Source organism: Corvus cornix, chromosome 12 (assembly GCF_000738735.6).
Source record: "Corvus cornix cornix isolate S_Up_H32 chromosome 12, ASM73873v5, whole genome shotgun sequence".
In the NCBI taxonomy this organism is placed as follows: domain Eukaryota; kingdom Metazoa; phylum Chordata; class Aves; order Passeriformes; family Corvidae; genus Corvus; species Corvus cornix.
Window position 1 is genome coordinate 13281113 of NC_046342.1, and position 16023 is coordinate 13297135.

Sequence of the window (16023 nt, forward strand, 5' to 3'; positions counted from 1 at the left end):
GAATTCAAGGCATGCAGATTTTCTTGGCCATTTTACTTAGCAGATGGGTAAGGCTTGATAGATTGAAGATTTAGTTTCCAAGTCAAGGGCCAAATGTTGCAGTGGGAGAGAAAAGTAAATTATATGACTATTTGGAGGGGAAAGGCACAGGTACTGTATCACAAAATTGTTGCCATTCATTTTCCTCTGCCTTGCACAGAATGCATGTCATTTCACCTTTCAATATAGCCGTCTGTGGCATTCTCCTTCACTTTGAGATGCTTTGCAATACTGTCTGTGAGCCCATTTAATGAACTTGAAAGCAGTTGCTGCAAATGTATGACAGTTTAATGTCCAAATGCCAGATATTTTTAAGGTGGAAATGAAAGAGAAATTTCTATTTTCAACCCAAATTTTTTATTTGTATATCAACCCAAATAGGTGGGTTTTCTTCAGTTCTTTTTTCTCCACACCCTTTTCTTCCACACATCTATTGAAACTTATTTTTAAAAGGAAAGTGTATTCCTTACTCCTGATTTGTTCCAATAATTAATATTCACCTACTTCTCACAAGGTAGATGGTACCAGTGATCATTAGAGGGCTTTGTGGTACTCCCTCCAGACGTCCTTGGTTGGTGGGAAGATAATCTGGGTTTCAGAGAGGCTGCCTGGAGCTTTGGACACTGGGGGGTGTCTGGCCCTTTGGTAAAGGGTCTTAGAGTTAAGGTCTGGTGTTGCTGTGTGGTCTCTCTAACTGCCTCAGTGTGTATTTGGGGGTTTCCCTGGTTTTATTTTTCAGTGTTTCTAAAATAAGCATGGTAAGATCAGTATTTTTGCTGAGGTCTTTTTTTTCAGCTTTATAGAACTGTTTCCACCAGAAGGACAGGTCATGGATTACTTACGTTGCTTTAGCATATGGCTTTAATTTTATAGCGTGTGGTATATGGATTTTATGGTATAGATTTTAACACTTTACAAGTCTTCTGAGTTTTGGTAAATCATTGTCTTCAGGAGGTTCTGAGTTTGTCCTATAAAATAATCAGATGAACAGAGAGCTTTGTCTGCTCTACAGTGAGTGATAGAGAATGAGAATGGGTTGGTGTTTTTTAACTCATGAGGACATGCTGAGCTTGGTGTCTGTACTAGCATGGTCAGCCTGGCTGAGGTTCTCTGGTCTGTCCTCTGGTCACATTCCTGCTCTGCTCAGTCGCTGGAACTGTTCTCTTTGGAGTATTAATGTTATCCTGAGTAGGGGCTGAGCTCCCTGGCCTGCCTTCAAGGGTACAGCTATAGAAACAGCACTTTCAAGCACAGGGACAACACACTGTGCTGCTGAGAGGTGTTAACCCTGCTGTCAATAGAGTTCATGACTGATCAGCCTTGTTCACTGAAGAAGCAGTAATTTCTCAGTCGCTGCATCCGATGCAGGAACTGTAAGTTAATGTAACCTGTCTAGAGTATGATTTCCACAATGCTTCATGTGAAGAACATAGCTGGTTTATGACTGCAGAATGGGGTCACTTGTGCCTTGCCTTTTCCCATATTGCAAATATTTGGTTTGTTTATTGCATTAACATCAAGCCACTCTTTCTATTCAGAATGGCATGTGCACCAGGTATTGAAGTCACCCAAAGGGTACAATAAACAAGAGATTTTGCTTCTTCATGTCATGTTCATCACATATTTACCCTATGGTGAGAACTCTGTTAGCACAGGAAACTGCTTAATGATACCTCTGTGTTTGTTTTTCCATTGCGCTTAGCATGATAGTTACCTATTCATTTCTGCTCAAGAGGATTACAGGCATTTTTCAATTATAAATGATGCACACAAGCATTATTTAATCTGTTTACTGCAGACCTATAGAGTGTTAGTCAGTCTTGAGCAAAAACATCTTGTACAGGAAACAACATTTGTAGTAGTGGTACTGTGGCTATTTTAGGGCAATTTCAGGATGCTTTTCCATCTGTCTGTTAATACTCACTCTGCATCATCATAGTTTTGTGTTTGTGCCTGGAATTCCTGTGGCTTGAGAAATTGTCATTCTTGGTGTTTCTTCCAGTAAGGTCTTGAAGAAGTAGGGGGAAACTCATGGCTCTTCACTCACAGGAAAAGAAAAGCTTTGCCCAGCTTAGGTAGGCATATGCTGGGTGAAGCCAAAGCGCCCAGATCCAGTTACAGATGTGTGATCTTTCTCTAATTCTCCAAGGTATCAGCAGAAATGTGGAATGTAAAGTCAATCTGAAGAATTCATTGCTGTTTTCCTTCAGGATATGTTCATAAGATAATAAAAAAATACATGTCTGGAACACATATAACAAAGAAAGTTAGAAACAGTTTGTAGGAGGATATAAGCTCAAGCTTCATGACATGGAGTAATAAAGTAGATCAGAAGGGCACTTCTTATTCTAGAGATTTTTGTCCTTTTTTCCTTTTGCTTTTTTTTCCTGCCCTTCTTTCTTTTAAGTATCAGCTGTTCTCAGAGACAGGATTCTTGTATGGGTGAATCTCTGATCTCAACCAGCATGGTAGCTGAAGGCCAGTTAAACCAGAGACATACAGCGATGGGGATAGAACTTGGCATTTTGGGTTTCGGAAACCTCCTTTCCTCTTGGAACACGGGCAGAAAAAGGATACGGAGAAGTGAAAAAATAAAGAGAGAGAGAGATGAAATTCAAGGTGCATTTTTTTGGGTTGTTTTAGAATTTGAAGAAGGAAAAAATGTAACAAAACTTCTGTTCTGAAGTCTGAACCCTTCCACAAAATGAGAAAACTTTTGGCCACTTTTCTAATGGTCTTGCCAAGATCCTGAAACGGTTGTACTGAAGTATGAGAGAACTGTGTATGAATGTAAGGTAAAAAGAGGGAAAGCATCTGGAAGGAAAAGAAAGCTTTATCCCCTGCAGGTCTGAACTGACATCTCTGCGAGTGGTACTTGTTTGAATATATTTTTTAAAGAAACACGAGATCCCACTCCCCATACCCCTGGAGAAAACAAGATTACAGGTGCATGGAGCATTTGCCTTCCAGCCTCCATAAAAATCCCATGCCTGTTGGTTTTGCGCTGTTGAAGAACACAGCACGTTGGCAGAATATGGTATCAGAGAGGCTGCATGGCTGCATCTATACAGCCACGCCACCTCAGCAGATTAAAGGGGCGCTGCCAGGGCTGAGGTTAGTGATTGATCTACTTCGACACAAAATCCCGAAAGGAAGAGTTGTAACCTTTATGATTCTTTCTGTCTATTTGCTTTCTTCAAACTGATTGCAGCTGTCACCAGAAATAGAACCAAAGTAAACAAAATGAAACTCTTTACCACTTATGGTTAGGCAGCGATAACTAAAACATTGTTAAAGTCCAGAGCAAGATTTTCTTGCATTCTTGTACTTAAATGCTGGTAGCATTTTAATGATTTATTTTTCAATGGTGCCCATGGTTAGAGAAACCTGGATAAATGGAAAAGATGCAGGAATGTGTCTCACAACAGGCTCTGTGTTTTTAGTGTTTCTTTTTGATTTGTCAGATGCCAGACAGAACCTACAAAGTGCGTCATTGGGTCCACTGTCCTGTGATTCTTATTTATACAAGATCCAAAGTGTGCAGAGCACCCCTTTGGGCATATAAAAGTTCACGCTTCAAAGAGCTTGCAGCCTTCAGGGCTAGTGGTGTTATGGTCCAGTAACATCTGAGCTGTATATATTTCAAAGCTGCTTTTGCTGCTTTGATAATTTTATTGCATTTCTTGCCCTAGATGATCATTGCAAGTTCTGGAGTACTGTGATGAGGAAAGGATTTTCAATTTCCATTTACAACACCAAACCATTTTGTCTCTAGAGAAGTGAATAAGAATGTGTCCTGAACACAGCAGAGTAGTTCAAAGGGCAAGTAAACAGAAAACAGAAAAGTGGTTTGTTGTGGTTTATCTCTATGCAGTTGGCTGAGAAGATAATGAGGTTTCTAAGATTACTAGTTAGTTATGGGGAAGACGGACAAGATGAGAGGTGCTTGTGCTTGCAAAACTTGGGCAGTGGACTCCAGTTTTCTTGTCAGATCATTAAAATTTGTGATATTTTTACAGCACTTTTTTTGGATGTGCTGTGGTCACTGATGTCCTCCTCCTAGGAACAGCTCCAAGCTGGTTCTGCCCTTCACACATCAGTGTGTTCCCTGCTGGGCACAAGGTCCTTTCTCAGGGTTTTCTTCTTTTGTCTCCGCTCCTTTCCAAATACATTAATACACAGCCATAATGTGATTAAACTCTGTTTTTCCTCATGACATGGAGGTCATCAGCAAGCAGTAAAATACAAAACAGCTCTTTTGCATCTGATATGTTGCCCATTAGGAGCTGTCCATCCAGAAATTATTAATACTGCTCAGGTTCTGAAGCTGACTGGTGGGAAAAAAAGGAAGAATGTACCCCATCAATTAGATACATGGCAGTATTTATCTCCTAAAAGTAAATTGGCAAGTATCTTAAATAATGGAATAAGTTCACAGAAATTGTGAGTTATTCCTACAATACCTCTGAAGAGGCAAAAGGTTAAAAAACAAAATTGCATTATTGGTTGTAAATTCCTTGGCTGTGTGCAAGTAAGTGACTGAAGTGACGGATTTAATTTGGAAGTCATGGAGCTCAACAGGGTTAATCCTTCCTGCTGCCTTTCCCTCCTCTCTCTGCTGCTGGATCTCACTGTTGAGGAAGACGTGGGAATTTCTGAGTGATAGAAGGAACATTGCAGGTTTTGGTCTGGCAGTGCAGGCAGTTGCACTGTCAAAAATTGATGATTTTTTTTCTAGGTCCTCTCAGAGAGCTTTATTGCCTTTCCTTTGTCCAAGTGACACTAAATGAAATAAACTTAAAAATATTAATAGCAATGAGATGCCAAGGCCCAACTCCATTAGGGCTGAAAGTGGTCCAGCTTCACTGACTGCAGTGGCAGCACCAGATTTATGGCCGTGTGGGTAAGGAATGAACTGGTCTGAGATGACTTCTTCTATGAAGCAGTTTTCCTCTATGAAGGCAGAAGTAGATGGAGAAAAATCAGCCCCGTGTTTTTAGGCTTTGCAGGGCTGATAATGTGGTTAATGTTTTAAAGAATGCAGAGGATGTGCTTTTTTTTTAATTTAACCTTCCTCACTTTATTTTGTTACACCATATCCCTTTGCCATTTGGTGAAGATCCATTGTAAATTTGAGTACTAAGCAGCTTGTTAGATAACATCTTTTTTTTTCTCTTTAGAAGACTAAACTGAGACTGTTCTGCCTGATGCCAGAGTAGATGTAACCAATGCTCTATGCTTTGCATGTAGGTCAGTCAGAGGGACAATTCAGCCCTGGATCCCATTATCCATGGATTGAAGGGCGTTGTACATCATGGTAAGTAGCTGCTTAAACTTTCTACTTGTTGGGAGGGGGAGAGGGGCAGGAATATTGTCCTTAAGGGATCAGGTCACCCCTGGAAGGACACGATGAGCCCACACATTCCTCATTCACCGATGTTTAAGGGCATCACAGCAATTATTTGATTGGTAAAGATGAGAGTCATTTGTTACCTGAGAATGGGTTGGGGTGAGCAGTAAACAATTTGTTTCTTTTCAGTCAGTGCTCCAGAATGCGTAAGTTATCAATCACAACTTTCTGCAATCTATCATTCGTATTAGAACTTCGAAGGCAGCCTGGATACTTCACTCTGTTATTTATCTTCTGTTTGCTCTAAAACTACACCTCTCTGAAGTTTCTATTTGTTTATAAATTATTTGTCTTTCAAATTTAGGGAGCTGATAATGAAACAGAAAATTAACTATCTATGAAAATTAATTAGACTTTGCAGCAGATGAACATCTTTCTGATGCTAGCATAAATACGATCATTCAGCTGTTCTGATGCATATACCTATTATCCTTGAACTTAGAGCAGGTACTGAAATAAATATTAATATATTTTATACTTTTATAACCAATTTTTTACTTAGGAATTTTCCTGAAGCCTTACCACAGGTAATGCATCATCAGCAATGACATCAAGATGCTCTAGTTCCCAAAGTACTCTTGTCAGGTTTTAAAATAATGATTTGTAAAGTTTTAATAATCTCATTGTAATTCAAAAGGCATCTACTGGAATGGTGCTCAGTACAATAATAAATTTCCGTTCCATCTATAGTGCTGTGATAAAACAGCTTTGCACCTTTTCTAAGGATTGTCTTTAGACATTAGCTGGTGCTGTAGAGCTTAACAGACACTTTTTTTCTCTTGACTGCAAACCTAAAACTAGTTGACAGTGTTAAATTAAAACAAATAGGATTTTGGATTAATTGTTCTACTTTCAGAATCATTTAACATTGCAACTAGGAAGGCCAGTAAATCCAAACACAGTGAAAAACGGGTTAAATGATAACATGCCATAAAGTCCTTCATTTAGAGAATTTTCCTTAGGTTTTGCTGCTTATAAATTGCAGTGTTCTGCCATGAAATAAAAACAACACACTGAGCTGAAAAACTGGTGCTGTTTTCCACAAAAATAGAAGTTATTACCTTGCTCCCACTGGGTAACAAAACAGGCCAGCAAAAGCAACGCTGGGATGCATTAGGCTGCAAGGTTTTTTTCAGTGTCTGTTTAATTTGACAGTGCAGCCAAGCTGCCATTTAACTGGACTGGGATCTCTTTTGAGTTTTGTTCTTTATCTACTTTCTGTTCCAAGACTCCCAACCCCCTGCCAGCCCACAGTGTTTTAGCCACCTCATCAGGTTTTTCTGCTCCCTCTCTTGCTCCTTGAAGATAAAACAGCCACTCCTTGATAATCACACCAGTGTCTCCTAAGAGGATTATTCCATTCCCAAAATTAATTGTTTGGGTAGGATGTGACTTGGTCCCGAGGCTGTGATTCCCTAACCACATAATGATCAGTCCATCTCTGTACTGTCTTACCCACAGCAAAATCTGGGTGGATAAAAGGCGTTTATTTTTGTTTTGCACACAATGCACAGAGGTCTGCTAGTGTTTCAAGTAAAGGAAATCACTTGACATATTTCAGTACCTTGTTTCCTTTTCAAAACATTAAGGAAGAAAAAGAGGAAAATCATGCTTTCCTTCCTGTTTCAAAGGCCCTGATTAAAGGCCTTTTCTAAGGCTCTTTTGGTGGTTAGAGTAAGGGAATTTCCTCCTGCAGAGCAGTTGTTGAAAGAGCTCATTCTCTTTAACTTAAATATTGCTAGAACGCTTCAGTGAAGAATTGTTGTATCATATCTCTCTTTTAATGTTATTATATAGAATAATAGTAAAGATGTGAGGGTTTTCTTCCAGATGCTCTCATTTCTTTTCTTGATGTGATTTACTTACATCTTACATGAGCATAGTTTTATGAATTTATCTGAAAAGCTTCTTCCTGCCTTCCATTTGGCTGTATTCAACTGGGACCCTGAGGCAACAAGGACTTTTTGGCTGAAATACAGTGGAAAAAACTCTTGTGGCTTTTGAATCGAGTGGTTGGATCAAGCAGGGATCCAACAAAAGGAGGCAAAACTGAAACCTTACGTTTCTTTGCATTTTAAAATATTTCCATTACCCTGTTGGTTTTAGGGGGTTGTCACAATACAGAGGCACATACATATAATGTAAAAATTAAGAATACATACAAATGTTGAAGTTTTCTTGTCCCCCTCCCTCCATCTGGCAGAGCATGTTTCCTGGGTTGTGCTGAACAGTCACTCCTTCCTCTCATGCATTCAGTTTTCAACATGGGAATGGCACACCCACACAAACCCTCATCATCCTCGTTTTGTCATTTACTAGAAGGCCTGGTCCTGTATGGGGACTCCTCTCTGCACCACACTCTGTAGGGCTCCCACACTGGCCTGTCCTCATAGTGGTGACAGATCTGGTGACACTCAGGTAGATAGAGAGATGGTACTCCTGAGTGATGAGCTGGGTTTTTAAAAAACTTTTTGTATCCTTTTATTCTGTGAATTCTTGTATTCTTACATTGCTCTTCCAGGGATATGCAAACATTTCCAAAGTCAGAAGTACTTTCTGTAGAAGCAAAAGCAATTTTTGCTTGATATTTCATCAGGGTTTTGAATTACTTACTAATTCAATGGAACATAAATAATTGTGCCCTTCACGGTGTCACCAGCTTAGTAACAATGATAGAGAAACATACACATAAAAATCAATACAGGAATAGTTGCTACTTAGTTGACTTTGTTTCCTCATCTCCAGGCAGAGTTTTGTAAAATCTTAATGCCACCTTAAACTTAATTTTACATGAGCAACCATATAAAGTTTCTTAGCTGGAAGGGGAACCATGGTGTACCAAACAACATACTGATGTATGTATCTATGATAAGGCTTTGGGGTTTGCGCCATGTTCTTCCTGCTGAACAGGATGTTCCTACACCGCTTCCCGACTCCTGCATCCGCCCTCAAAGAGCAGCACGGGAACACCAAGGAGGCTCTCACAGGACCTGTCAAATGCTTGTTGCTGATTTTAAAATTGCTTTTGGTTTTGTGCTCTGCCAAGGATTTGTCACACCTCCCGCCAGCCAGGTGCCTGCTCTTCTCACTCCTGCTTTTCCTGCCACAGGGCACGTGGCGAGTGTGTCTGCCACAGAGCCCAGCCAGGACTGACAGCTGGGACTGGGCAGCCCTCCCTGGAAAAGGGATGGGGTACAAGCAGTTGGAATTTGGATTTTCTGATGCTGACTTGCCAGTGTCTTTCAGCTCTGATTGCTGGGGGTCTTTTTTGACTCCTCTACAAATGCTCTTCTCATCATGAAAGCTGGTGGGAAGGGTCTTCAGCAATGCTGGTTCTGGTGGGATGGATGATGCATGTTCTTAATTGAAGCTGGATCTTAGGTAAAAAATTTACTGGTGCCTGGCTGTGCTTGCACCACAAATGGGGCAGTCTTGGTGCTGCACATCTGACTCTTCTGCCCATTTTGCTGCCGATGTGCTTGGCTGGGTGCCCTGCCCTGAGCCCTTCTCTGCTCCTCTTCCTTCTTCGTGACGCTGAGAATGACAGGGCAGGAAGGAGCTACTCTTGTTCGAGGGCTGAGGCATCTGGTGAGGCCTCAGAGAGAATGATTGTGCCCTTGTGGGAATAGGGCACTGTGAAATACCAGGTTGTGTTATAAGTTGATTTGCATTAAAATGGCTATGAAAGCCTTTGTCTGCCACACATTCCAGCAAGGTCTCAGAGGAACACCTGGCAGGATGGAGCTATTGCACAGAAACATTGCTTTTCCCACGTTTGCTGTCTTTGATTTGACCTTTTTTGGTACCATTTTGTATGTAAGCCTTTTAGAGAAGCCTTTTCCTTGTTTTTACCAGCTGCCTGCAAGGCATTAAAATGAGCCTTCTTCCCTGATGTCAGTCCTGGGATGGCACCCAGTGCTGGAGGCTGTTGGGGTTCCTCCCCCCTGCCTTGGGGTCCAGGGGGAGGGGACCCTGGAGTAGAGGCAGGGCCTGCAGGGTTTCCCTACTCCCTGGTCAATCCTGTTCCCCGTTGGTTGTTTTGTGTTCCCCTGTGCGGGGAGGACCCTCTGGTCCCGTGATTGCGGAGTTCTTCGGCAGTCCCCCGGCCATGCAGCTGGAAAATAAAGATCTCTGAAACATCTACCAAGAATCGTTGGTCCCTGTTTCTTTTCTACAGGCCTCGCTGTCTATACATGTTGCAGAAATCCCCGCTGCAACAGGAAGCTGTGTGACATTCACCTTTTCCCAGCCTGGCACAGGTGCTCTGCACAGCGCCACAGTCCCGCTTTACTGTGCAGCCCACACTACCCCAGGCCCCTGGAAAAGATTTCAAGGTGATGGAAACGATGTTTTTATCACTCTGTCCTGTTCTCTGTAGATTCTTCTCATCAAGAATCTACACGGATCAGCAGAAAATTATTAGCAGAGCACAAATAAATTACCACAGCAGAAAAGGCTCAATGTCACAAAAATGAGGCTCTTATTCCCTTCCTTGTCAAAAGTGAGCTCTGAAAATCAAAGTGCTACCAGATCAAAAGCTTAGGTACAAAGCAAGTCAGTGGCATGTGTTGCTTGTTTGTGAACATGAGGTGGGGTGATGGGAGGAGAGGAACCTTTGTTGATTTAAAAGGGATCTTTGAAAAAAGTCTTAAAAAGCTATAACTGGAACCTAGCATGGAACAGACTTAGTCTTGGATCTCCCTTCAAATGGGCCAGAAGTGGTCAGGCAAGTGAATGCTAAAGTTTCTGAGCTTGCTGGGGAGAACCTACCAAAATACAGTGGAAAAAACTGCTTTAATAATGAAAAAGGATAGAGAATAAATATGTTGCACATCTCTCCAGTTGTCCTAGGTGAAACATCAGTGAATAACATGTTAAAATAAATCAGCACTAAAAAGGAAGCAATCTAGACGGTGTTAGTTACCCTGTGGATCTATCACACCAGAAGGCATAATAACAAGAAAACACTATTAGCACCATGACAGGTTTTTTCTTTTGTTTTGAACTTTAACCATAACACCGCCTGACAAGCTGTTTGCCTTCTACACCAAATATCATGGGGTTGTAGAGAAGAAGGGTGGGGGAGAGGGGTGAAGGTGAGATGTGATACTGTGAAACCTCATCTTTGAAAGTAAAACTTTGAAGAAAGCAGCAGCTCAATTTAGAACAAGGAAGGGCCATCAAACTAAGAGCAGCACGATACATTAAGCTGAGAAGGAAACATGGAGGAGCATTTCTTTTTCCTCAGGGATGAACTGGATATATTCTTTTGTTTTCTGATCTGTTCTTGTGTTCACAGTCAGAGTAGCCCTGTGAAAGGGGCCAGGACACGATTGCTGTGGAGCAAAGGGGAGGAGGAGGGAAGTGAGAAATGAAGATGAGAGGAGAGGTGATAAGTTCAGACCTTTATGTAGGGCAGCTCTGTGCATAGCTGCAAGGGTCTATATCATTTAAAGGAATAAATGGTGGAAGTGTTGGAAATCTCTGGTCCTTCACCTGTCTGCTCTGCAGAAAGCAGTGCTGGTCACGGCTGAGTAAAGACCAGCAAGCTGACAGAGAATTAATAGATTGCACAAAAAAATTAATTCAAGCTAACAAATATTGCACTTGTTAAAAGTTAAGAATTAAAGCTGATGCTGAATGTGAACAAATCATCTGCAGGGAGTAAGGGCTGGGTGCTATGCTGGTGGGTTTTGGGGATGTTTGCTGAGAAAAGAGGGGTGAGGAAGTCTGAGGACATGTGGTTTTGCTCTGGCTCTGCTGAAGCAGATGTGAACAATCCATGCTCCTCTGGGCGCTTCTCCTTCACTTTAGCATCTGCCAGGGTCCAGCTTTTTCCGGGGATCCTCCTCTCCTCTAAACTTTGTCATAGTTTCTTTTTCCTCCTATCACTGGTGCTTATTCTGTATTTCTTAGTTTCCTTACCTGTCCAGCCTCATGTACCTTTGCCTCAGGTGAGGTTTTGTGAAACCTGGAGAAGTCTCATCCCATTCTAAAATGTCGACAGCTGCTCTGCGTCAGTACTGCTTCAGCATGAAAGGTTCAGAATAACATTTTCCTTCTTTAAAGAGTTAAGACCTCTTCTCTGCAGCTAAACCTTTTCCTCCTAAGCTCTTTTAAGAAAGGGAGTGAGAAAAATTAAGCTTTAGACCAACACGTGGCATGGAAATGGTTTTCTGTTAATAAAAGACTTGCCTTTTTTATTCTTTCCTCCTGGCTTTTTGTACCTCTCACTGGTTGTCTCAGATTAAATTAGTCTGCATAACTGTGTTATTATCTCATTCCCCTCCTCCCTGCCATGCTGTGCTTTCTGTGTCCTTACAGCTCCTTACATTGCTCAGCAGAGGCTCTTTTAAAAAAAAAAAACCTAAATAAAAGTGAGAAAAATAATTGCACAGTAAATGACAAGAATTACCCTGAGTACAGCGGATTGTCAGATACTGCTCTTCCTGCAGGATTTACACAGCAAGCACTCATCTGATGATCCTTTCAATTGAAGTAATATATAATGTTTGTAATCTCATCTTTAAAATCACCCCCGTGAGTCTGGTCCTTGGCTGTGCTTTGCTGCCTGCTTTATCTGAGAAGTTCTGGCTCAATGGGTGTGCAACATGGTGTCCTTCTGATTATTTTGTGTGTTTGCTTTTTAAATGTTTGAATGCAGAAGCTTTAGAATGTCTTGGCTCATTGTGAAAATGAAATTGGCAATAACATTGTTTAACAAATTTGGGAGATTTTCAAAGCTCTTCATATTGGTATTGCAGATTTCAGTTATTCAAAGCGTAGCTGGGTACCCATCAGGCACCGCACATACGTTAATTTTGGAAATAAGCTCATTTTAAGATATTGTTTTCAATGCAGCCAAGTTCCTGTTTTCTTACACAAAATCATGATCAAAGTCCCAAAGCATTCCATGTGATATAAATGGACTTGGCATATAGTTATTTTCTTGTGATGTCCAATCCAAGTTCCTGTTAGATTTAAAAGAATTTTGATCACAGATAATTGTGTGCTGTTTACCTGCGTGTCTCAAGAAGCCTCTTACTCTAGTGATTTGGTTAAAATTTAGGTCTATCTTTATCAAGTGATTGACTGAATATATTTTTAGCAAGTCCTTGAAGGCGAAATGTTCAACTGATGGCTCTTTCAGTATAATATTTGTTGGCACCAGCTTGTGAAAACTGCAGTAGTTGGTGGAGACCCGCTGCTGGTATCTGGTTTAAGATCTGGTTTTCTCCTCTGCTGAGTAAGCTATTGTGCACAATTTGGTATTAGTTCAGACCTAGTAGGGTGATGACTTGACAAAGAGTGTAAATAGGTCAGGGTTTTAAAGTGTGTCTGATCTGCAGTTGCCCTGCCTTTGGGTCAGGCTGTACACAAAATGGCCCTTTGCCCATACAAAATGCTGGGTAGATTTTTCAGCCCAAACAAAGAATTTGCTGGGTGTGACTTCTCACGTTGCTGTTGTGGGAGACAGACCCAAGAGGTGGATGTGAATATTGTATCAGAAGGTCAAATACGTTACCAGCTGGGTCAGTTAATTATTTTTTGTGAACGTAAGAGTTGAAATACAATATTGTTCTTTCATACTGTGGAACACTCAGTATTTTAAATGCCACATTCATTGTTTTAATGGTCAACAATGAATCTGTGGTGCTTGCTATTTTTACCTTTGAGGTATTAGAGTGAATATGTTTTTCTGAGCATTGGTGCTGTAAACAAAGCATTGCTGTTTGTTACCTGTGGATAAAACTGTCTGCATTAGTGGGGCAATATTTTTGATACTGCTCTTTGCTGCATCACCTGGGAGCATCGGTGGCAGCAGCAGGTTTATTGTTCTTTCCCAGAGGAATACTCTGTATTTCAAGGGCCTGTCTTCAGGGTCAAGATCTCTGGGGCTCTGCTTTCCTGGTTGTGTATATTTCTATTTGGGTGCTCAGGTGCTGAGATGGGAGGAGGACAAGGAGCAGCAGAAGAAACCATTGCAGGGCTCTGGTTTATGTGTGAGAGCAAGTAGGTGGCTCATGGGTCAGTTTTGCAGCATTGATTGCAGTGGTTCACAGGTGTTTGCAGGTGAACACATTTGCTTTGCTGTCTTTTATTGCTTTTGTCTGGCAGTTATTTCCTAGTACCTGTCAGCAAATGCTGTCTCATCAATCATGTAGTTCCCAGTCTTTTCCACTTTCTCCCTCCTAGAAACTCCTCACTCCACTCAGTCTGTTCCCAGCCTCCTGGACAAAGTTCATGCCCATAAAAGGGAAACAGAAGCTGGTCATAAAAGACAGTGAGGAAAGGTTTGTTGTTATTTCCAACCTTGTTGTTTTTCATTTAGGTGAACTATATATACATACACACACGTGTGTGTATATGTGTATATATATATATATAAAATATTTCTGTGATAATCAGTGAATGCTCTTGCCTAGCCTGGAAATTACTCTCCTTACAGTTTTACCAACAACAATAACTGATTTAACATTGAAGTCTTTAAAATTATATGACTTCAAAATGCCATTTTCAAAACTGTCTCAAGCTCTTAGGAACTTTAATTTCATGGCATTTACTGTTTCAATATGCTCTTGAAGGATATAGCAGGCATACACCAGAGTTTCTAAGTCCCTTTTTCTTTAAGCTTCAAGGGAAGATCTTTATGACTCCTATTTCTAAAACTCTGCACCATGCATCTAGATGGCAAGCAATACAAAAGAATGATATGTTTTCAAAAGTGTTACATTATGGAAGCATAATCAATTGATTATCATCTATTTTAGTAGTCATTTTAATCCAATTATATGTATTTTTTCATTTTAATCTTTGGCATTCATTAATGAAAACTTAGAGCGTTGCTTGTAGCCATGAAAAATTAGATCGAGAACACCCTGCCCTACTTAAACTGTGTATTAGCAAAGCTACTTTTTCCTTGAGAAATACTTCCCAAGTGCTTAGGAAAAAACCTTCCCTAATTGATAACCAAAATTAATCATAGTCGGATACTTCCAGTTTGCATTCAAATAAGGCATTTCTCTATCTAAATAAGCTTCCTTCACTTGATTATTCATATTGTAGTTCAAAATGTTTAAAAATGAAAGATAGAGTTGGATGAAATGTAGACTACTTAATACAGTGTGTATTTAATATAAAAGTCATGCATTATTCATTTTTGCAATTTGAATAACTTTGAATTTAGCATCCCTGTTCTTCATCTTTTCCTTTGATGAACAATTAATTATTAAAATATAATATTGTCAGCATATGGCACAAAAAATCCTTGAAAGTATAAAATGAGCTTCCTTCTCCTGCCATCCTTTGATAAAGGGATACCATATTTGTGGTTTTGCACAAAGCATTTATCCAGCATCTTAAGTGATTCCATCAATGTAATTAAAAGGTTACAAAAGTTAGAAATAGTTAAATTCTTAATTTTAACTGCAACGTTTTCAAAATGTGCCTCTGCCTCCCAGGTCTTTCATGTGTAGTCATTGGCTGTTAATGCAGGGGATGTTGGCATATTCAAACACTCTTTGGGATCCATTGTGGCTCACTGTGTGCTGAGTGCTGATATAGAGAGAGACAGCTATGAAATAGAAATCCAGTGTCAAGGTTTGTGTGCCGCATTTGGAAATCAAGTCCTGTGACTGAGTTTCTAGTTTCTCTAACCAAGTTTTTCTGTGTAAAAATGAGCCAGTCAAATTAAATGTGACCTTTTGCTGTGATTATGACTTCTTGATTAAAATTTCTTTGAACTTTGGCCAATCATATATATTTTAGTATTTATTATTTAAGCACACTTTTTCTCGCAGAGGTATGCTATGACGAGGAAAAAATGTGGACTATTATTTGTTTGTTTCCTTTTTGGAGATGCAGATGTGGTTGAAATCTACTTGGATTAGAAGGAAAGGAATTGTTCACTAAGAGGTTGCAGTATTGCCTTGACTTTAATAGAATTACTTGTATTTTGGAATGCTAAAAGCTATGAAAACATCGCAGACCTATTGATATTGAGCAGAAAATAGAAGATATCTGAACTGTATGTATCATTGGCATCATGCAGCAGCAGTGGAGTTAAAAAATATTATCAGACTGCTGCTAAGAGGTTTAGGCAACTCCTGATTTGATCAAGATTTCCAGAAGACTGTGGGATGCTTTGGAAGTGAATTCTGCAGACTTCCTCCTATTTGGAAGATGTGTGTATCAATCACCAGCCCACCTGCTTCTCCCTTCTCTTGGGGCAGGGAGTGGGTGGCAGTGGGTTTGCTCAGCAGCTCTGGTGAGACAGAAAGAAGAATTCCCTCTGCCCAAGTGTGGACTCCTGTTTGAGGCATGCAGGATATCGAAAGTAAGGAATAGAGATGTTTGGGAGAGCCCCGCGTGTCAGCCTGCCCAGAGGCAGTGAGCACCTTTGCACAGGCTGAGAGGGTGCTTCAGCCTCTGAGTCAACATGAACTGCAGAGAATAAATGCTCAGGGATGGCAGGGAAATTGCCTTGCCTGCAGCTGTTCCCTCCTTTTGTTTATTTATTTTTCTTCACAGTGTTAAATATTACCAGCTTGTCACTCTTACTTGAAGGTAAATGC

General features: G+C 40.5%; 1 protein-coding gene across 2 annotated transcripts in view; it reads left to right on the forward strand.

Annotated features, from left to right (window-relative positions):
* Positions 1–16023, forward strand: part of PTPRG (protein tyrosine phosphatase receptor type G) — a 403292-nt gene that overhangs the window by 287902 nt on the left and 99367 nt on the right. For both annotated transcript variants that reach the window (XM_039558715.1, XM_039558716.1), the window contains one exon: positions 5290–5356. In XM_039558715.1, coding sequence (XP_039414649.1) covers positions 5290–5356 — 67 coding nt within the window. The remainder of the gene's footprint in view (positions 1–5289; positions 5357–16023) is intronic.